The following is a 21378-nucleotide window of genomic DNA, read 5'->3' as shown; positions in this document are numbered from 1 at the left end:
AAAGTCAAAATAAAAGAAAAAAACTTTCTCAGCTAGAAAGGGCAAAGCTTTAAGGTAGAGAGATCCTGAGTCTGTCCATTTCTCACAAACCACATTTCCTCTGCCTCCCATAACTCCTTCATGTTTTAAGTGATGGCTAGATGGCAGTGATAATTCCTGAACCAGGGAGAAAGATAGAAACTCTGCTATTGTACAGGCAAACCCTGAGGGGCCCAGGTTGAGGGTGGCTTGAGCTCCAGGGCAGAAGCTGTTGCTTCTGCTCAAGGGCTCAAGTAGTAGAGCATTTGACTAGCGAGCATAAAGCCCTGAGTTCAAATCCCAGTACGGCCTCAAAAATAGTAACAATAGCACTAATTAGTCAAACATGAACTTTTTCTCTAAGCTAGTGACTTTCCTCATCCTCAAAATCCAGTTAACACATATTGTATAACATGTCATACACTCTGTCATTCTTGTCAAACTTTGCTCTGTCCCCAGAAAACCAGACCCAGTCATTTCATGACAACTGTGAGGTCTTTCTTTGCCTACTCACTATTTGAGGGTCAGGTGCTTCCCTAAATCACACGTAAGATCCAGATTTCCCATCAGGTTGGGTCCTCAGACCAAGAGGAGACTCAGGCACTGGAATGTCAGCAGCAAAACTCATGTACTAGCAATTGTCAGCAATCCATGTCCCAGCTGGTGGTAGCTTATAGTGTTCCCACAGTGGAGGCAGGAAAGGCAGACACTCCAGGGGACAAGCTGACCACTTCCCCAAGTCAACTGAGGACTCCTGGCTCCCCAAATGGCTCCAGTCAGTCTGTGGAGAAGTTTGTTCCTCTGTCTATGTCTTTGGGAAACTGAAAGGGGACAGCGGGCATGAGGACTAATCCTGGGGCATTAGCAGGAAGGTCCCCTTCATGTCTGTCTACTCTTGTCCCACAGGAGGAAGAGCCACAGGCCGACAGAGACATTCTCATTCTAAGCTGAGTTAGCAGAAAGCTAAATCCCTTGTATGGTGAATGGAGACCCCTGGAAGAAGCTGGATCCAGAGACACAGTTCTCAGAGTTAAGTCTAAATATGATATGAGACCAGCTCACAGGATGAAATAAGTCTTCAGAAAGGTTTAAAGGCTGGAAGTCCAGCTCTGGTCCCATCTGGACTCCAAGGAAATCCCAGAACAGACAGGATGGCCGGAACTTCCTGGACCTTTGTATTCCTTGTGAAGATTCTGGAGCCTTTTGTAAATCTCTACTGTTTTCTACAAAGTAGGTAAAAATTACTAGCTGTAAAACATTTAGAGACAAAAGGGACAGAAGAGGAAAGAGAACCAGTTTAGAGAGAAACATTTGTGATTGCTGTCACAAGAGACAAGTGAGCACAACTCTCTGTTCATTCAGTGAGACTTTATGGGAGACCTGAAGGCTCTCAGGCCTGTGCTGGCAGCTGAGGGGATACAAAGGCAGGAAAAGGATTCTGCCTAAGGAGTCATTGACCCCACTGAGTTACATAAAGCAAACATGTTTTAAAGGGTTAAATAAAAAGCCACAACAAGAAATAACAAAAGGCCAATGAAAAGCCCTAGAGAATAGGTTGGATTCTAAGGCCCTGAGAAGTATAGTGGAGTGGAGCCCTGCAGGGCAGACAGGAGTGACCCCTCAGCTCTGGGCAGCCTCAGGCTACAGCCAAGCCCATGGGCTTCTTGCAGACCCAGGGACAGGAGGCACTGCAGTATATGTCGTTCCACTTCTTCTGAATTTGCACACAGTCTTCCGTCTGCCCGTTCCTGTGTAGCCAGTTATCTGGCTGATTTCTGTCCCAAAACCTGGAAACAACACAACTTTATTCTGCTAGAAATACCAAGTGTCCCTTCCTTTTCACCAGCAAAAGGAGCTGGGGCAATACTGATGAAACAGAGATGTGGATCCCTCATCCCTGACTGGCCCTGATATGGGGACAGGGTGAGGACCACCAGAACTCTGAAGCTGGCTCAAGAGGCTTCCCGTAGTTATTGAAGATCTGGGCGAGAAAGACGCCTATGCTGCTGGGAGCCCCACCCCAGAATTCTTACTCAGAGGCCGTGCAGTGCAGGTAGAGGCCCTTGTGCTCACTGAAAGCAGGGCATGGGATAGAAAGCCGCTGGCTATGGCAACACACACCAACAGGCCCAGCACAGGGGAGCCTCAAAAAGTGAAAATACTCACCAACAGACTGTCCACCAGAGGACCTATGCTTTCCTCATGGCTCTCTGGAGGAAGTCACACTCACTACACATGTACACCACAGATACATCACACATACATCATGTACCACACACACCACGTACCTATCACATGTTATATACTACACATCCATTATCCATCATACACCACACACACCACATTCAACACTAATACTCACTGCACATGGACACATGCACACAAGACAGGGCTACATAAGAGTCTCTAGCCAGGCCTGCCAAAATAGTATAGCAACTGGACTTACCCCTTGCTTCCCGCGCTGTTAAAGGGTGTCCCATCCACCCAGTGCCAGGAACCCTCAGTGCCCTGGTCAGTGAGGCCAATCCAGTGGTGTGCAGTACTTGTGAATTGTACCACAAAGGCCTGTGGAGAAGAGGCAGGACTGTTCCTGTGTGCCAGTAGCCTGGTTCTCGAGGCTTGTCTTTTCGTTAGTCCTAGGACTTGAGGCTACTTCTCTAGGCCACTCCCTTCACTTTCTATGTTTCCTTGAGACCTAGGGCAATAGCCACATCCTCCCTCCCCCAGGAGAAGCCCAGCTTTTTTCATACTGATTATCCATAAGAAAGTCCTGTTCTTGACGAGGGATATAGCTTTACTTGGACAAAGATACATTTGGGAGTTGAAAGTATGGGTCAATGGTACCTGTCTAGCATTCATGCAGTTCTGAGTTCAGTCCCTACTACAACCAAAAAAAGAAAAGAAAAAAAAAAGATGAGGGAAGAAGTGGGGGTTTTTCTGGGTTTTTGTTGGTGGTGGGTTTTTGTTGTTGTTGTTTTTTGGGTTTTTTTTGGTCAGTCCTGGGCTTGAGCTCAGGGTCTGAGCACTGTCCTTGGACTTTCTTAAAGCTTGAGCTCTACCACTTGAGTCTCAGCGCGACCACTTCTGGCTTTTTCTATGTATGTGGTACCGAGGAATCGAACCTGTGTCTTTGTGCATGCTAGGCAAACACTCTACCACTAGGCCAAACTCCCGGCCCCGGAGGAAGAAGTGTTTTACAAAAATACATAACCTTCACTGACCCTATAACACTAGCCTAATGAATTTCAAGAAGTGGATCATTCTGTAAGTTGACTGGACCAAAGCCACTGTAGCCCTTGTTAATAATTTGACAGGTTCTGGTAAAATCCTTGGCCCATATCAGATAAATAAATGGCCTTTCTGGGACAATATTGCTTATGGTAGCCCTCAAATATGGAGGAGTACATCAGCTCTCTAGAGGCTTTAGGTCTCCTGCTCCTGAGCCTTTGATAGCCACCGGGTTCGCAGACACATCAGTACTGAAGGCTGGAAAGGAAGCCTATCAGAAAACTCCGGGGCACAAAAAGGATGAACATTCCCAACATTTGAGAGCAGTTACTTGGTAGCACCTCTCTCTGCCCTCCCTCCCTTCCTGCTGACCTCTGCTGAGCCCTGGGCATCTTCTTTCATCACTGAGCATGTGTGAGTTATTGCTCAATATATACACATACATATAACATTTATATATATGCATTTATGTATATGCATGCAGTGACATGATAAATTATATAAGAATCTAATCATTCACATAAGGAAGCCAAAGAAGGATGTGCATAGGAACAGCGGACAAAGTCTCAAGAGCTATGTGCAGATAAGCATACAAAATAATATTCTATGAAATGAACTCCAAGAAAAGGAAATGATGTTTTTCAGTTTTCATTGTGCTGTTTGGTTTTCTTTTCTTTTTGTCTTGTTTGCTAGTTTGTATTTGGGAGGGTCGGGGTGGGCACAGAAAAGGTGAAACAAGGGTGAACAAATAAAATAGTACTATGTGGAAAATGAACTGGATATCTTGTGGGTGGGGACCGGGGATGGGGGATGGGGGATGGGGGACCGGAAGAGAGTGATAGAAGGGGAACCATGGTTCAAAAAGAATTGTACTCATTACTCATTTCCTGATTCATGAAACCATAACCCTCTGTATATCAACTCTACAATAAATAAGTAAGTAAATAAATAAATAAAATAAGTATTCAAAAACCCCCACCTGACACAGTCTTGGAGGTCTCCTCAGCCACACTGCTTAAAGGATGCAAAGCAAAGCACCAGATCTGGTCACCCACCAACACCCCAGACCACTCCACCCTCACCCAATCCCTCACCTGCTCCTCTGGAGAGGTCACCGATGCTAAGTGTGCGCCCTGGGACACACAGAACTTCTCAGCCTCATGCCAAGACTTCTTCTCATGAGAAAAATAATACAAGTTTCCACTGTGGGCCTTCCAGCCTTCCAGGACCAACTGGAGAAGTTGATCTGGAATAAAGATTGTGGGGAGAGAGAACGAGGAGCAGATAGTGAGTGAGCCAGCACTAACCTTTCTGTTCCGGAGCTAAGGTCCAGGATCCTAGACTATTCCTCAAACCCAGGGCTCTAGGGCAAGACCAGGAGACTGTAGTCCTATCTCACTGTCCAATCCTCCTGCAAGCAGCTCTTTAGGCATCCAGGAGTGTAAGCCCCTCCTGGGAACTCAGCTGTGCCACCAGTCAACCCTCTTTTCCACATGTCTTCTTTCTGTCTGTACTGTCACTATTTGCTAGAGCCACAGTTTCCTGTCCATCCCATCCCTACTCCTTTCTGGGAGGTTTTATAGCTTCCTTTCAGCTTCCCTAATTTTCTGGTTGTATCCTCATCCATTTCAGCTGCTCATACGGTAGCCATCATATATTCAAAACACCCATTTCCCTTCTCACCAGCTGAAGACTGGCTTTCTGTTTATACACTTGCTCTTCTTCACGTTGTCTCATGTAAACACACCCCACTGTAGAAACCAGAACCAACAATATCCCATGTCTCCAGATCCATTCCTGAAACCAGGCCTCTCTCCTGACTGAGATGAGAGTCATGAATCTCCTTCAAACATCCCAGACTCAGCAGGTAAAATCACTGTTCTCCTGCCTCCTCTATTTCTAATCACACTCAGGACACTGCCTAAGGAGCTTCCTTTTTGAAATTTCTGAAAGGGAAAACCCAAGCTCCAAGCCCTTCCCCATCCAGCCTGTATCTCTCACTCTGCCTATTTGTCTCCCTAGGTCAGTGTTATTCAACTGTACTCTCCAGCCCTTAAGTAAATTGTGGAAGCATATGTATTAGATTGCAATGGCTCTTGCCTGTAATTATAGCTACTCAGGCAGCTAAGACCCAAGGATCACAGTAAAAGTCAGAAGAAATGTCTGAGAAACACTTATTTCTCCTTAATCAACAAAAAGCCATAGTGGAGGTATGGCCATCCGTAAGTGAAAAAGGTAAGCAATGCATGAATCTCTGAGTTCAAGTCCCACCACTGACCAAAAACTTTAAAAAGAAATATATTTAGATTGTAAAATATCAGAGTGAATTGACACAGTAAATTTTGGTTTTTGTAGTGTGTCTATAATTAGACTGGATTACAGTCTAATTTCATGCTATGATTTCATTCATAGAATGCTGGAGAATGCTGGAGCCCAGTCTTCTAGCCTTCACTTCATGAAGTTGCCCTTCTTCTCCAGGCTGTTTCATGTCTCCATACTTCTGAACTTAATTGCTTGGCAAATGAATGCTAATCCTTCAAGACTCGGTTCAAAAGTCATCAACTCACTGACATGGCAGCTCACGCCTGTAATCTTAGCTACTCAGGAGGCTGAGATCTGAGGATCAAGATTCAGATCCAGCCAAGGCATAAAAGGACCTGAGACTCTTATCTCCAATTAACCTCTAGAAAATGGCAAGTAGGGCTTGGCTCAAGGGTAGGGTGGTAGCCTTGAGCTGAAGAGGTTGGGGACAGCTTCCAGGCCAAGTTCGAGCCCCATGACCCACCAAAAAAAAGAAGCCATCAACTCAACTCAATATACTATCATCTGATGTTTTTTCACAAAAGATCTCTCTCTCTCTCTCTCTCTCTCTCTCTCTCTCTCTCTCTCTCTCTCACTCTCTCGCTCTCTCGCTCTCTCGCTCTCTCGCTCTCTCTCTCTCTCTTTCTCTCTCGCTCTCCACACACACACACACACACACACACACACACACACACACACACACACTCTTCTGGCTTTTTGCTGGTTAATTGGAGATAAAAATCTTAAAAATAAGCTGGATACTGAGTCGACTCATACCTATAATTCTAGGTACTGAAGAAGGTGAGATCTAAGGATCAAGGTTCAAAGCTAGCCTGGGCAGAAAAGTCCATGAGCCTCTTAGATCCAACTAATCACAGAAAACAATGAAAGTGACTCAAGTGGTGCTAGTCTTGAGTAAAATGAGCCTAGGGACAGTGTCCAGGCCCAGAGTTCAAGCCCTAGAACCAGTAAAAAAAAAAAAGAAAGAAAGAAAGAAAAAAGAAGATGGGGAGATGGGTAAGAATGTTGAAATGGGTGTCATTGATCAAGATACACTGTATTCATAAACTGCTTTCTTAAATAGCAACTCCTTTGTACAACTTAATTAAATATTTTTTGTTTACCTGCAGGTCCTGGGGTTTGAACTCAGGCACTATCCCTGAGGTTTTGTGCTCAAGGCCTAGTACTCGACCACTTGAGCCACCCCCCCCCATTTCCAGCATTTATGATAGCTAATTGGAGATAAAAAGAATCTCATGGTCGTAGTTTTGAACCTCCATCCTCAGATCTCTTTTTCTTAAATAGCAAGGATTACAAGCATGAGCCATGGCACCCACCCTAAATTGCTTTACATGTCACCTCATTTGATCTTCACTGTGAAACAAATATTTTTGTCTCTACTTTTAAGATGAGAAAAATAAAGCTCAGAGTTAGTAAGCAGTTCATTCATCATTTCTCTTCCTTTTGTGTTTTTCAGTACTGGGCCTTGAATTCAGTGCCTTGAGCTCTTGCTTGGCTTGCTTGCTTGGCTGGTACACTACCACTTCAATCATGTCTCCAGCTTTTGATTCATTAATTGGAGCTGGAGTTTCCTGGAGTTTCCTGGAGTCTTCTATCTAGATTGGCTTTGAATCTCACTCCTCTAGATCTCAACTTCCCAAGTAGCTAGGATTATAATCATTAACCCCCAACCCCCAGCTACATGTTTACCATTCCTGATGTCAGGGAGTCAGTGTCTAGTCCATAAGTGCACACAGTCCTTATTCAATTTTTTTTGTCACTGGCCAGATCATAAGCACCTTTGGAGAAAGTATAATGCTCCGATACCACTTCCATCACTACCTACTGCCTTGGGTTTAGTCCCATCTCAAGCACCTATCTTCTCCACAAGGACAGACATTTAAGCAAAGGGTCTGAAGGACAAAATACTCTAGCCACCTCCCTCAAGACCCCTCCCCATCAGAACCTCTCTCTGTCACTTACTTTGGTTCCTTAGCTGCTCCTGCAAAGCATCAGTCATGTGGAGGTTTCCCAGATGACTCTGCTCCTCCTGGATCTTGGTCATGAGAGCTTTGGTGTTGTTCAACTCCTCCTTTAATCTCCGCATCTCTGCACTGGTGTTCTGCAGATTGCTCTCTAATATCTGAGTCCGGGAATTTAAAGCTGCAACATCTCTCATTCTTGTTTGTATGGTCTGTATTTCTCTGCTGGCATTTCTCAGCTGACTATTTAGTACTTGAATCTGGGAGTTTAAGGAATGGGTATTTTCTAGCTTTGCATTTATCCCTTGGGCCTGAGCATCTGCCTTCTCCAGGCGGCTGTTAGCTATTTGCATCTGGGCAGTAACAGCTGCCAATTCTGTTTTTAACAAATTCATTTCAGGATCAATCTTTTCTAAGTGACTTTTCAGTGTCTGAGTCTCAGCCCTGGTACTGTCTAACCTGATTTGGAGAAGGGTCTGGGTCTGGTTGTTTAGAGCATTTGCCTTTTGCAGACTACCCATTAACCTCTGAATCTCAGCCTGAGCTTCTTCCACACTACCTCTTAAAACTTGGTCCTGAGTCCTTAATTCATTGATACTATTTAGATGGCCCTTCAAAACATGAATTTCAGCATTTGCACTCTCTAAACTACTATTTGCCCACTGGGCCTGGCCAGTTGCCACTTCCAATCCTGCCTTCAATGTCTGGATCTCAGCGCTGGCATTCTTCAAGTCTCTGCTCAACATGTGGAGCTCAGTGCTGGTGTTCTCAGAGCAGAAACTCTGCATCTGGGAAGTTAAAGAATTGGCCTTTTCCAGATCTCCTTTCAGCCTCTGGATCTCCCCCTCAGTCACCTCCAAGGAACTTGTTAGCTCCTGTGTCTGAAAACTCGAGACACTGGCAGCCTTCACAGTACTTTTTGCCATCTGGATGTCAGCACTGGCATTTCCTTGGTGACCCATGAGCACTTGGACTTGAGCACTGACATTCTCCACTCTACATTTCAACGTCTGGATCTCTGTGTACCAGGAACTGGAATTCTCCATGTGGTCTTTGAATATCTGGTTAGTAGTTTCCATCTCTGCCTCCCTGTCAAATGAATAGTGCTCTGGGGGGAGGAAGCAGAAAAGGCAGGCAAAGAGACCTATGTAGGTGAGATTGTAAGGGCCCAATAGAATGTTCTTCCAGGTTCCCAGAGAAACATGCATTGTACAGCTCTGATGGTTCAGTCAGCTGGATGATCAGGGCATTCCCCCAGACCCTGGGTCCACATGAGAATATAAGCCAAAGCCCAAAGCAATGCCCAGGACCTGGACAATGCCCAGGTCCTGAGTTCAAGCCCCATGACTGGCAAAAAAAATGGCTGGTAACTAGTTGTGGGGTACCAGTGGCACACACCTCCTCTCAGAAGGCTGAGATCTGAGGACTGCAGCTCAAAGCCAGCCCAGGCAAGAAGCTGTGAGACTCTAATCTCCAATTAACCACCAGAAAATCAGAAGTGGTATTATGTCTCAAGATCGTAGAGTGCAAACCTTGAGCTAAAGAGCTCAAGGATACACCCAGATCCAGGGTTCAAGCCTCATTCATCACACTCAAGCACATCTGGTACCCCTAAGGCTCTTTACAGGAATAAGAAGTGAAGTTCAGGATAGTTAAGCACTCACCCACCATGAAGAGAGCCATGAAACAGGAGATCACAATTGCAGACATGCACACCAAAGCAATCGGAGCAAGTCTAGACATCCTTGAGGCTGCAAATGCCAGTGGTGTGGAATTCAGTCCTAAAGAGGAGAAATCAGAGTCTAAGAGGAGAGTAGGCATGTCTGACCCAGGCTCTTAGTATGTCCAGTGGGGACAAGCTCAGCTACCACATTTCTCATACATGCAGCAGTGAGGTGGAAGTGCTCTTGGGTATTCAAGAAAGCCACCTGTGAGTCACAGTAGGCCAAAATCCCCAGACTCAAAGTCTCAAGAAGGCAGTGGTGATACTCAGAGCACAAAACTTGGTTGTAGAAAGCCACAGAAATGTGATTTGAATGAAAAAAGAAAAGGAAGGAAAGAGGGAGGGAGGGAAGGTGGAAGAAGGAGACAAGACAAAGGCTCCAAGAAGGAGCCCACACTGGAGACCCATAGCCACTCTTGCCCATGTACTCTGGCTCAGGCAAGAGCCTTACTCTTGGGGGCTGCAGCGCTAGTCCCCACACAATGACAGTCCTGGAAACTTCCTATTGTGCCCAAACACAGCCATTCATGTTCTGAAAATGGCCATTCCTGAACTTCCTTGAGATAAAGTGATGCAGAATGCCCAGGGAAACCATGAATGGTACCTCCTGGAGCTCCAGAGGCCTCCATGGGCTCAGTGGGTGTGCAGGGTGCGAGTTCAAACCCAGATCCCTCAGAGTCCTTTCTCCTGCCAGTGTACTTACTGTCCCAGGTAAAAGTAGGCTGGGAAGATTTTATGCAGACACCGGGACTGCCCAGGGATCTAGTCCTTTGCCTGACTCATATTTTTTTTTTACTGTGCAGGCCAAGGATTGCCAAGGAGAGCTACAGAGCAAGGAGACAGACAAGATAGGCCCTGAGTTTTCTCACCTCGGGGATGCAAGGAAACACACTGGTTGTCTGTAGAGAAATGGGCTCTGTCACCATTCATCTCTAAGTCCATCATCATCACTGGCCTGCAGAAGGACTGTCCTGCAAGCTGAGATACCTCAGATTTATAAGCTTCTGATGATGTCATGACCACTTCACAGCTCTGCCTCCCTTTCTATTGACTCTGCAGAAACCCAAACCAGTACAACCCTTCCCTTCAGGATCCCAGGAGCCTGGTGCTCAGCCCAGGGTCCTCATCTCTTCCTCCTCCCAACAGCACTTCCTCAGAGTCCCACACACCAGCCTCTGATCTATAGGGGTCAATTTGGGGAAGGGCAAGACTCAGTTTTATAGAGAAAATATTTTGTAACTGCATCTGACCCTTATTCTTAGCCCCAGCTCCTCTGACGTAAAAGGCTAACAGGTTAAGCAGTCAGTGTGCAGAGAAGGTTGATAGGTAGAGGCAGGGAGGGCAGGTGACTACTCATTAAAAATCTTGTAGCTGGGGGCTGGGAGTTTGGCCTAGTGGTAAAGTGCTTGCCTAGCATGCACAAAGACCCAGGTTCGATTCCTCAGTCCCACATACATAGAAAAAAGCCAGAAGTGGTGCTGTGGCTCAAGTGGTAGAGCTCTGGCCTTGAGAAAGCCCAAGGACAGTGCTCATGCCCTGAGCTGAAGCCCAGGACTGGCACAAAAAAAAAGAATCTCATAGCTGGATTACAGGAAAGGACCTCGGGTAGTTTTAAAAATGTAATTGTCTTTGTCCTGCATCCTGGCCTAGAGCTCTGCCAACCCCATTTCCTGAATGACAGTCGTATCTTTTGTTGTTCATAACAATCTTCTTTGGACTATATCTGAATTTATGTTAATAAAGTGGTACAGGTGCTCTAGACAGTTTAAGGTCACAGCTAGTCCCAGAAAGACCAAAGTGATTGGACAGTGGAATGTAATCACCACCCTCACTCTCTACTTTCAGATGTGTGGGAGGAGAGGGGAGGGGAATTGGCTTTATAAAAACATAAACAATGAAGGGCCAGGCATAGTGGCACAGGCCTGTAGTCCCACCTATTCAGGAGGCAGGAGTGGGGAGATTCAGGTCTGAGGCTGGAGCCCTTACTTGAAATATAGCTAAAGCAAAAAAGGACTGGAGGCATGACTTAAGTGATAGCGTGCCTATCTAGCAAGAATGAGGCCCTGAGTTTAAACAGCAAGGGCTGGTGGGCAGGTATGGGGGGGAGGGTGGAGTTAACCTGGAGCTTCCAGGCTGCTGAATACAGATGTGTACAGGGAGGGGTCCCACTCTGATTCCACAAATACAGGGTCTTGTGCTAAGGACCCCTCTGGACCTAGTATTCTTTTGAATAAACCCTAATGTCAATCTAGTAGTTGCCTGAATTTTGTGAGTTATTCTAGCGAATCATCAAAAGTGAAGTGTCATCATGGGATCCTCCAGATTTGCCATCAGCCAGGCAGCAGTGTGGGTTCCTGGTAACTCTACTTGTCACATCTTCTGAAGTAGAAGCTGTCTTGTAACACACAGCTTTTCAGCAGAGGGAACTGTGTTATGACTCAACAAGTTATATCACAGGAGTCAGTGTCAAGAGGTCAGTGTCAGAGGGCAGTGGAATTGCTGGATGTAATTCCAGGAAGTACTGTCACATTGGATGTCAGAAGTACTGTCAGATCCATGTTCATGGCTGCACTAGTCACAACAGCCAAGACATGGAAACAACCCAGATGCCACAATAGATGAATGGATCCAAAAAATGTGCTACCTACATACAATGGAATTTTACACAGGATAAAAATAATGGCAGTTACAAGAAAATGGATGGAACTCGAACAAATCATGTTGAGTGAGCTAAGCCAAGATTAGAGAGACAAATGGCACATGTTCTCTCTAATATGCAGAAGTTAGTTTAAAAACACAATGGGATATGACAAGGTATACAGGATTCTAGACACTTAGTGAGCTAAAATAAAATAGTCTTAGGAGAAAAGCACCAAGTTGTAATACCCAAAGATCACTTCATATGTACACAAAATAATATACATACTGAAATGAACTCCAAAAATATGGAAACAAAGGACCTTTTCTTAATTTGTCTCTTGTTTTTATTTTTATTTATTTATTTTTTTTGCCAGTCCTGGGCTTGAGCTCAGGGCCTGAGCACTGTCCTTGGACTTTCTCAAGGCTAGAGCTCTACCACTTGAGCCTCAGCACCACTTCCGGCTTTTTTCTATGTATGTGGTACCAAGGAATCGAACCCGGGTCTTCATGCATGCTAGGCAAGCACTTTAACCACTAGGCCAAACTCCCGGCCTGTCTCTTGTTTTTAGATGACTGTATTTTATTTTTTTTATCGGTCATGGGGCTTAAACTCTGGGCCTGGTTGTTGTCCCTGAGCTCTTCAGCTCGAGGCTACAGCCTAACCCCTTGAGCCACAGAGCCACTTCATAAGATTCTCACGTACTTTAGTGCCCAGACTGGCTTTGAACTGTGATCCTCAGAACTCAGCCTCCTGTGTAGCTAGGATTACAGGCATGAGCACTATGCCCTACTAAATTAAACTTTTTTTTGCCAGTCCTGGGGCTTGAACTCAGGACCTGAGCACTGTCCTTGGGTTTTCTCAAGGCTAGCGCTCTACCATTTGAGCCACAGCACCACTTCTGGCCTTTTTTGTGTATGTGGTACCAAGGAATTTCACTCTGGTCTTTGTACGTGCTAGGTAGGCACTTCTACCACTAGGCCATGATTCTATATTTTCTATCTCATATGCAGTGTATGCACGTGCCTATCTGAGGGAAGGTGGAGAGCAGGCACAGAATCAATGGGAAGTGGGTGAAAATGTGCAGCAGCCAGGCCCATCAGCTGCACAGACACTGATGAAAGTGAGCCAAGCAACTAACAGGACATGGGAGGGAGGCAGTGGGAGAGAATGAGGGAACCAATGCTACCATGCAAAAGGAAGGAAAAGCACTTATCACCTGTCATACATAAAGGTAACCCGCCGTATATTACCTCTAAAACAACAGTAAAGTAATTGGGGGGAGGGAAAAAAGAAGTACTGTCAAAAAATCCTAAGCAGGGCCCAACTTGATCCAAGACCTTAGTTCTAACAGATGGGATCTTTGCCTTTGAGATAGCAGGACTGATTTTAAAATATAATAATAAAAACTGATAGCTAACACTGGTCCCAATGCATTCATTTTCAATAATATCTATAACTTACTTTCAGGAAAAATAAATAGGGTTTTGGGGGCTCCTGCTGCTTTAGAGGTCTGCAATTAGGAGAGAGAGAGACGTGAGGCATCCCAGTGGATGGTGCTGTGGAACTGTGCAAACCCATTCCCACTAAGGGATAAACAGCAGAACAATATCCCCACTAGCCAGGCAAGCCTCCCCTCCCAAAATCAGATCTGGAAAGATTGACAGGTTCATATCTCTTGGCTCCCACTTTTGCCCATTACTTCATATTTTTATAGTCTTAGTGACATGGTTCAAATCTTCTCCAGTCATAAAAGTATGGTTTATATTAAGGGTCTCTCTTAGAAGCTATCACTAACAAATTTGCAAATGGTTGCTTCATCCATCTTATGTGGGCGGTGTGATTTTTCTTTATCCTCAATTCTTACATCTCATTTCAGTGTCTTTTTCACAGATCCTGGAATCGGCTTCCAATAGACCTCGTGAACTGACTAAAAAGACTGCAGACTCTTCTAGTAGAGAAGTCACACTGAAAGTGGCCAGGTCCTCAGTTTTGTAAGACAAGCCTATGGTCTAGCAGCTGCTGTCAGCTGGACTAATGAACTTGATGTATGGTGTGAGAAAGGCCTAGCTGCTTCACCAGATTCCTCCTGGTATGTGCAAGCACATGAGTGTTGAGCTGTGCAGGTAGGAGGATGGCTTGTAGAAGATAGAGCCATAGTCTGATGGCCTTTTATTTTATTTCCTGTCTGTCGACAACTGGCCTGGGAGGGAAGAAAGGCACCTTATTTCTGTGCTAATGACCAGCCTTGCCTGAAACTCCAGGAATGTCTGCTAAGCCCCTTCTTTCTCCATGTTGGTCAGGAGCAACTGGAGACTTCTCCCCACAGATGGAAGAAGAAAGTGCTAGTCTTAGTTTCCATTTCCCCACACAGGAAGGATTGGGGTGGGTCCCTAAGAAGCTGTTTTCTCTAGGGCTTGAGAGGCTAAGATGACCCCCAAAGCAGAACTTAGGGAACCCTTGCTCAGCAGAAGGAACGAGTCTGGATCAGAAGAAAGACATAGTCCCCTTAAACTATGATTACCCCTACTTTTCCTCTTCCCCTAATTTTACTGCCCCCCACCTCCCACACATACCTATTTCCTGCAAGAATGCCATCTGCAGCAATTCTCAGGTTGCAGTTGGGTCCTTGTTAAGAAGTTCCTATGCTTTCAGACAAAGACTAATGACCAATTTATGATGAGCCCCGAACCAACCCACAACTGAGATCACCCACACATTTGTTTTTCTTGCCCCTACTGAAGGTCCCAGGATCATGCTCTTGGAAATCTACAAGTTTGGCAACAGTAGACCCACAGCTGCAGACATCCTGGTAATGGCTTCAGTTGACTGTATCAACCCCTAACACCACAGAGCTTGTTGTAAGGTATCTCATATACAAATGGTGGCAAGGGACAGAGAAGACACATTTTGGGAGGTTGAATTGGGAATCTTTACTATAAAGCAGTGTCCGCATGGTAGACTATTTTCTCAAAGACCAGCAGCCCTGCACAGAGATTTCACCAAGCTTTTAAAGGCAAAATCCACAAGCTTGGGTGGAGACAAAGTCCCAAAATAAACAAAACCAGAAAGTGCAGCTTCCCCTGCAGATAACCAAGATGATATCTAAAGCAGAGAATTCTCCTGACTGTACCTACAGAGCTAGGCATCTACAATTCACAGAATGGCTTGTCTCGCCTCTAGGCCTCTGAAGCTGGGTAAACTGCCTTTACCACCTGGTTAGGTACCAGGATGTATTGAGAACAAGGTAACTTACTTAGCTAAGGATTTGTTCCACATAAAGGCTAGGTCTAATAGTTTAATAGAAAAGAAAAAGTAATCAAGGGCTAAATCCAGGAGCCTTGGCAGCTAAGAGCTGACCCATTTCCCTGTTTCAGGTATCATGCCCTGAGTTTGCCCTGAGAACCACCCTTCCCTCATCCTCAGTTCATCTGCCATGGATGAAGCTGGACTTGAACCTAATCCCCAGCTCCAAGGTTGAGCTTTGGCTTGATCCATAATACCCCTTTCCCTAACTTTCCTCATTGCTTCAGCAAAAAGCAGTGCTAGAGTTCTGTTCCAGTAGTAGAGTGCCAGGAAAACACACAAGTATGAGTCCCTGTATGAATCTTGAGTACACCCCCAGAATATCATTGTCCAGCAAAGCAGACTGCCTTTTTCGCACTACCTTTGCCACCAGGAATCAAAAGTGTGTGCACACCAGGAGGCCGTTTACTTCAGATTCAGAGAGAAGAGTTCCCCTGCACAAGGGACTAGAAGAAACTGACAGGAGGAGGGACAAGAGAGGTCAGGGCTGGGCAGATGGTGATAGGGGCTGATAGAACTGGGCATCTGAGCATACAGTGTGAGTGAGTAAGTGAGTGAGTGAGTGAGTGAGTGAGGTACTTACCCAGCTCAATAGGAGGCCCAAACCATGTCTACATAAACCTGAACCAGGCTAAGCTCATTCTAGAAAAGCGGGGTTCTGGCTTCAGAGGACATGGATGAAGAAGGCAGTAGGACATGGCATGGACAGGGGCACGAAGAGCACAGAAAACATAGCCTACTGCCAGCCAGCAGCACTCTTAGCCGCATGTGGGAATTCTGAAGGATCAACCAAGAACAGTCCTGAGGAACACTATCAGAATTGCTTAGTTGGTCTGAGACAATGTGATTCAAATCTGTTGTTCTTCCTTTTTCAGTTGAAATTTATTTTTAGCTGATACATAATTTGTACAGATTTATGGCATGCCATGAGAAGCTTGGATATATGTACACATTGTATAATGCTGAAATTGGGTTCAGAAGGAAGTAAAGTCCCACGGTGTTGACATAAGATTTGGGAGTCGTGATATGCCTTTCCTAGACAGTGTGAACTTCTAAATGTTCTCCAGATTCCCTTTCCATTTAACCCAAGTCTTTTCCATTCCAGATGCCCTGTGGAGTCAGAGGACTCTCAGCCAATGCAGATAAGAATTCAGGATGCCTTCAGGACAATTTTGAAGCAAAAACAAAAATAAAATAAGTTGAAAAATCACCCTGAAGTGAGGACTAGTTCTTCTTGGACTATTTCTTCAAGTTAGATAAGCATTAGAGCTCAAGGGTTGAATTTGGGGCAGCCTTGTCATGGTTCTGATTGGATATAGGGCCGTTTACAGATGAAAAGGAGCTTACTGTCGCAGGAATCATCATTCCAGGACCGGAGTGAGAATAGCTTTATATTGCCACAGTGTTCATTGTTTCCCATATTGTTAGGCTCACCTGGAATCCAGAACCTACCCAAGTGAAAACACAAAGATATATTCACAAACTTGGAAAATAACGAGCTTATTTCCAATAAAGAAACAAGTTTTGGGCAGGGGCTGGTGAACATGCCTGTATTCCTAGCTACTCAGGAGGCCGAGATCTGAGGACTGCAGTTCAAAGCCAAACCAAGCAGAAAAGTGCATGGGACTCTTATGTCCAAGTAAATAGCAAAAAGACAGAAGTGGAAGTATGACCCAAGTGGAAGAGTGTCAGCTGTGAATAAAAAAGCCAAAGGAGAGCATGAGACCCAGAATTCAAGCCCCCCCAAAACTGGTACAGGTGTGCATGCATGCACATGCACGTGTGCGCGCGCGCGCGCACACACACACACACACACACACACACACACACACACACACACACACACGCGCACATGGTCACATTTCTTTCAGTCCCAGCTTTGGTCTTGGTTATAGCCTTTGCACCCAGGCTTAAGAGAAAGGGGATTGGTAGAGTTCATCTCTAGTCACAGCCCAAATTAGGGCCAAACAGTTCACCCTGCTCAAGCCCCTACACAAACCCATACTGCGAAGACATAGGCTTGGGATAGGATCTCTGCCTGAGCTGTGTAGAGTCATCCTGTCAAATTTCATAAGACATGGAGAGTCACAGACTCATCCCAGGTCCCACAGCCAATGAGTGGTAGCAGTGAGCTGTATCTCAACTCCAGGATTCCTGCTATGTTCAAACATGCTTTGGCTCTGGCTCGGACTGGGAAGGAGAGTACTGACAGCTCACCTCTTACTTTGGACACTGTTGAATGGCGTGTCATCCACCCAGGACCAATCCCCTTCACTCCCTGTTTTAGTCAGGCCAATCCAGTGTGGAAGCCCATCTGCTGTCTTGTATAGAAACTCCTGTGGGGAACACAGAATGAACAGAATTACCACCACATCCTGAAATTGAAGTATTCTCTACTTATGCTCAGATAACTACACACTGCTTCTCCCATTCCTCTTCCTACTCTTACCCAGAATCCATCTTCCAAATTTTGATTTGTCTTTGATCTGCAGCTAACAAACTCAAGACTCAGGTCTTCTTGCCCCTCAGGAAAGATACTAGAGTACAGAAAAAGATTTAGCTACATTTCAGATCAGGGACCTGATGGCATGAAAGATAACAACTGAATCCAAGGAGTTTTAAAATGTGTAAGGCACTAGAAGAAGTCCTTCATATGTGTTTTTCTTTTATTCTCGGATGCAGGCACCATTATGGTACATCTTTCATCAATGAACAGGCTACGGACTATTGACGGTAAGGAGGCTCTCTAAGGCTCCAGGACTAGTAGACAGCAGGTTGGGACTCTAGACTCCAGAACACACACTCTTAGCTGCACTGACTGTCCAGATGGAAGGGGCCCAGCTCATATAGTACCTCACCAGGAAGGAGACTTCTTGAATGGTGCAGTGTAATTCATGATATCTACAAATATATCTGTTTTCTGAGGACATGGAAAGAGCATCCCTCCTTTGTCTCTTGGAGCTACGAGTACAATTGGCTTCCACCAGGGACATGTGAACAAGAGCCATGCACAGTTTGTCATGTTCCCTTTCTATGCCTCAGTAATTGTAAATTCATGTGAAGATGAAGTCTTTCTGGCTTAGGTCCTTGAGTATGGCAATGAGCAGAACCCACCCACTAGCCCTTGCTATGTGTGTAACATAACGAGGAATGTGCTTTTCATTTGTAGATTGCTGACATTTGAGAACTTTCATTACAACCCTATCATCTTGCCTGGCCTCTGGGAGATATCAGCCCCCCATATCCTCAGAGAAACAATACTCACCTGCTCAACTTCTGAGGTCACTGAGGCCAGGTGTGAATTCTTGGACACACAAAACTGCTGGGCACTGTACCAGGTCTTTGGAGTACGAGAAAAGTAGTAGAAATTCTCTCTGAAGTACTTCCAACCTTGGGAAACCATCCGCAGAATGTCATCTGGAAAACAGGGACTGATGGGTAACAGGATGTTCCTAGTTCTTCAGGGTACTGGCTGGGGGGGCAGGGGTGGAGTACTCAAGTGGGCTCCCAGAGACACCAGTGAACAGAGCAAGGCTCTGGGGTCCTTGGGTCCTGGTGTAAAGGCTTGAGGACACTCTCTTGGATCCTCCAAGTCTGACTGAGACTAATGAATAGACTATCTGGGGTTAAAGAAGAAACAATGTAAGGGAAATAACCAGAAATCTGTTTTGCCCACGTGGGAGAGGCAATTCTTCATGGGTCATGAAAAATAGCTAAGTTTCTAAGTTCAAAAGAAGAAAGTTAATGGAAAATGGAAGGTTTGGACCAGTACAGAGACTCTAATACTTTCACACTCTGCACCTCAGTGTGGCTACCTAGATGGGACCCTGATATCTTCTTTCCTTATAGCCCATAAGTTCTCTTCGACCCCAATGCTAAGCCCTCTCTTCTTAACTAGTCCATGCTGGCCCATCTCCTTTCCTACTCCAGCCCCCTGCTCACTCACCAGCCCATGGCCTCACATCCAAGACAGGCGAAGTCTTACAGGCCACTGAGCAGCTTACAATGCTCTTTTTAGAGTCACTTACCTTGCCTTTTGAGCAATTTGCTGATATTCTCCAAGCTGCTCTGCAGTCCCTGGACCTTTGCATTTAAAGCACTGGCTTTATCAAAATCTCTTTTCAGCTGTGGAATCTGGTCATTTAAGTAGTCAACTTCCTTCCAGCTTTTTGTTAAGTTCTGGATCCTTGCATTGGCTTTTTCCACACTGGTCCTCAATGTCAAGATGTGAGAATTCACCTGATCAAGGATAACATGCACCCTCTGGATCTGACTGCCTTCATTGCTGTTCAGAATTTTAGAACCCAGGGTGCTGATGTTATCCACACGACTTTTCAACACCTGAGCATTAGTCTTCACATCTGATAGTGAGCCCATCAACCGGGGATCTGGATTTAAGAAAGTCAAGAGGTCAAATGAGGAGATAAAACTATTTTTTTCCAGTCCTGGGGCTTGAACTCAGGACCTGAGCACTGTCCTTGGGCTTTCTCAAGGCTAGAGCTCTACTACTTAAGCCACAGTACCACTTCCAGCTTTTTTTCCCATGTATGTTGTACCAAGGACTCGAACCTGGGCCTTCATGCATGCTAGGCAAGCACTCTACCACTAGGCCAAACTCCCAGCCCCGAGATAAAACTTTTGTTTTCATCCTGCTCTGAGTACTCAGAGTAAACTGGGTGAAAGGATGCCTTGTCATCTTCTGCCTCACTTACTCTCATCTGGGCCCTCCCCTTTCAGAGACCCCTGCAGTCTCCCACATCTCTTCATGAGCTTGGCCCCTTCGTGACCATGGGAGTTCCAGCCTGTAGACTCCCTGACCAAAACTTGGAAAGACAGATTTAAGCTATCTCTTGCTCTCTTTTCCTTTTCCCCATCTCTTTTCACATTCTTCTTGGGTCACCGTTTGGACGTTTTATGTAGAAGGCCAAAAGAATGCTCAAAAGAAAGTCCTAAGGGGTGTAGAATGAAGTAAATGATGGGTTTAGGAGTCTTGTAAAGGGTCTAAAACCTAAACTCCAGTATATTATGAGGCCTTGATGAATGAAAAATGATATTCCCTTGTTCTGCTTTCTGATGATCCTGCAGAAGGAAGTGGGCCCTACCGGTAGAAGAGACCAGAAGAGGAGGAGCGGGTGAGGAGGCAGGCTCCACTGGCATGATCTTCACCCAGGCAAGACAATGAAGAAACATAAGAGCGTCCTAGTGAATGAACTAAATCTTGGAAATGTGATCACTTATTGCCCAGCTTCTCCATCTGGTCAGCCAGAGCTGAGGACACACTTGGAACTCAGTTCCTCGTTGAATCAAGAAACACTGCACTCACTGTCGGAGACTGTCTACAAGGATCTGAATCCAAAGGACCCAGAAGAAGGGCAAAGGGGGAAAGGGCATGAGCTTAAAAACAAACAAAAAGGTAACTTCTTTGAGATAGAAAACTGTACCTTTGAACATAAATGTGTGAGTACTGCTGTCATTCAGAAAAATCTCCCAGAACTTGGGAAAGGAAGTGAAGTAGCTCAACTCACCTAAAACTATAGGTGCAGAGAAGAAATGAGACAAATGAAATGCCACAGGTGGAAGAGACAGAGGAGAACCAGAAAGAGATAGGTCTGTATCTCTGGGAAGCCAAGTGACCACAGAGCAACAGACAAGAAATCCCGAGGACTTACAGAGAATGGCCTGAAGGACAATGGAAGTGACCAGGACCAGTGATAGGCAAATTAAAACTACACGAATGGTAAGAGGTTTTCCCAGATTCGGACCTTGCTTAGGAAAAGTCTCTGGAAAAAAAAGAAAAAGAAAAAGTCACATTAAGGACCAGCTAAGGGTGGATTTAGACACAGAATCTAGCAGGTGCCAAGCCACACCTTATACTTGCCTGGAGGCCAGAGGGAGATGTTCTGTTTGTCCACTGTGAAGTGGGCATCGGGGGTCTCCTCTGGAGCGCTCATTTTGTCCATGAAGCACAGGTGCTCTAGCTGCCTGTCTCCCCAAACATCTTTTATTTTGAGGAAACAGGAAATGAGCCCCATGGCAAATCATTATGTCATCCCAAAGTTCCCCATTCTTGGCTTACACACCTTGCCTGGCTACGGCCACAGCTTAATCCTCTCCTCAAAGGTCTGGGCTTTCAGGGAGAAGCCATTCCTCTTCTTTCTAGTGGACTGACATTCTATGTTGTC

The 21378-nt window shown here is 45.5% G+C and overlaps 2 protein-coding genes across 2 annotated transcripts; both read right to left on the bottom strand.

Annotated features, from left to right (window-relative positions):
* Positions 1-1385: 1385 nt before the first annotated feature.
* Positions 1386-10197, bottom strand: Clec4f (C-type lectin domain family 4 member F). Its single transcript, XM_090336133.1, has 6 exons — positions 10122-10197; positions 9194-9310; positions 7531-8637; positions 4341-4492; positions 2465-2583; positions 1386-1805 (listed from the first exon to the last, which is right to left on the bottom strand). Exons 1-6 carry the CDS (start codon positions 10195-10197, stop codon positions 1655-1657), a joined length of 1722 nt encoding a protein of 573 aa, XP_090192259.1. The 3' UTR covers positions 1386-1654.
* A 5920-nt stretch (positions 10198-16117) lies between these two features.
* Cd207 (CD207 molecule) lies at positions 16118-21156 on the bottom strand. Its single transcript, XM_090336131.1, has 6 exons — positions 21075-21156; positions 20866-20976; positions 19225-19584; positions 18462-18613; positions 17414-17532; positions 16118-16644 (listed from the first exon to the last, which is right to left on the bottom strand). The coding sequence occupies exons 1-6, from the start codon at positions 21154-21156 to the stop codon at positions 16494-16496; spliced, it is 975 nt and encodes a 324-aa protein (XP_090192257.1). The 3' UTR covers positions 16118-16493.
* Positions 21157-21378: the final 222 nt, after the last annotated feature.

This window comes from Megascapheus bottae, chromosome 7, assembly GCF_031878675.1.
Source record: "Megascapheus bottae isolate mThoBot1 chromosome 7, mThoBot2.hap1, whole genome shotgun sequence".
Lineage (NCBI taxonomy): Eukaryota > Metazoa > Chordata > Mammalia > Rodentia > Geomyidae > Megascapheus > Megascapheus bottae.
Note: the sequence above shows the minus strand (reverse complement) of the source record. Positions and strands in the feature narration are given on the sequence as shown.